Consider the following 496-nt stretch of genomic DNA (forward strand, 5'->3'; position numbering starts at 1 on the left):
TTCACTCTAAACTCTAATTTGTACGCAGAGATGGGGTTAACGTGAAAGGCTATTATGCATGGTCATTTCTTGACGATTTTGAATGGGATGCTGGGTACACTTTTCGATTTGGCCTCATTTATGTGGATTTCAGGAACAATGATATCTCAAATNTTATTTGCATTAACTATTTTTTTTTTGTTTCACTCTAATTTGTACGCAGAGATGGGGTTAACGTGAAAGGCTATTATGCATGGTCATTTCTTGACGATTTTGAATGGGATGCTGGGTACACTTTTCGATTTGGCCTCATTTATGTGGATTTCAGGAACAATTTGCGAAGATATCTCAAATATTCTGCTTATTGGCTGAAGATGTTCTTGGTCAAGTGATGACCTAATTTCCTTTCTTGAACCATTTGGATTCCCAAGTTCTAATGATTAATTAAGTTCTTGTTGTATATTACTTGCTTTACATAAGTTTGTATGGGTCAACTTCTAATAAAAGACCCTTTTTT

The 496-nt window shown here is 34.9% G+C and overlaps 1 protein-coding gene across 1 annotated transcript in view; it reads left to right on the forward strand.

Moving 5' to 3' along the window:
• LOC107613964 (vicianin hydrolase) overlaps positions 1–490 on the forward strand; it is a 32,099-nt gene extending 31,609 nt beyond the window's left edge. The window contains exons 13-14 of the mRNA XM_016316166.2: positions 29–128; positions 303–490. Coding sequence (XP_016171652.1) covers positions 29–128; positions 303–371 — 169 coding nt within the window. The 3' untranslated portion in view covers positions 372–490. The remainder of the gene's footprint in view (positions 1–28; positions 129–302) is intronic.

The sequence above is a fragment of the Arachis ipaensis genome, chromosome B08 (assembly GCF_000816755.2).
Source record: "Arachis ipaensis cultivar K30076 chromosome B08, Araip1.1, whole genome shotgun sequence".
NCBI classification, from domain to species: Eukaryota; Viridiplantae; Streptophyta; class Magnoliopsida; order Fabales; family Fabaceae; genus Arachis; species Arachis ipaensis.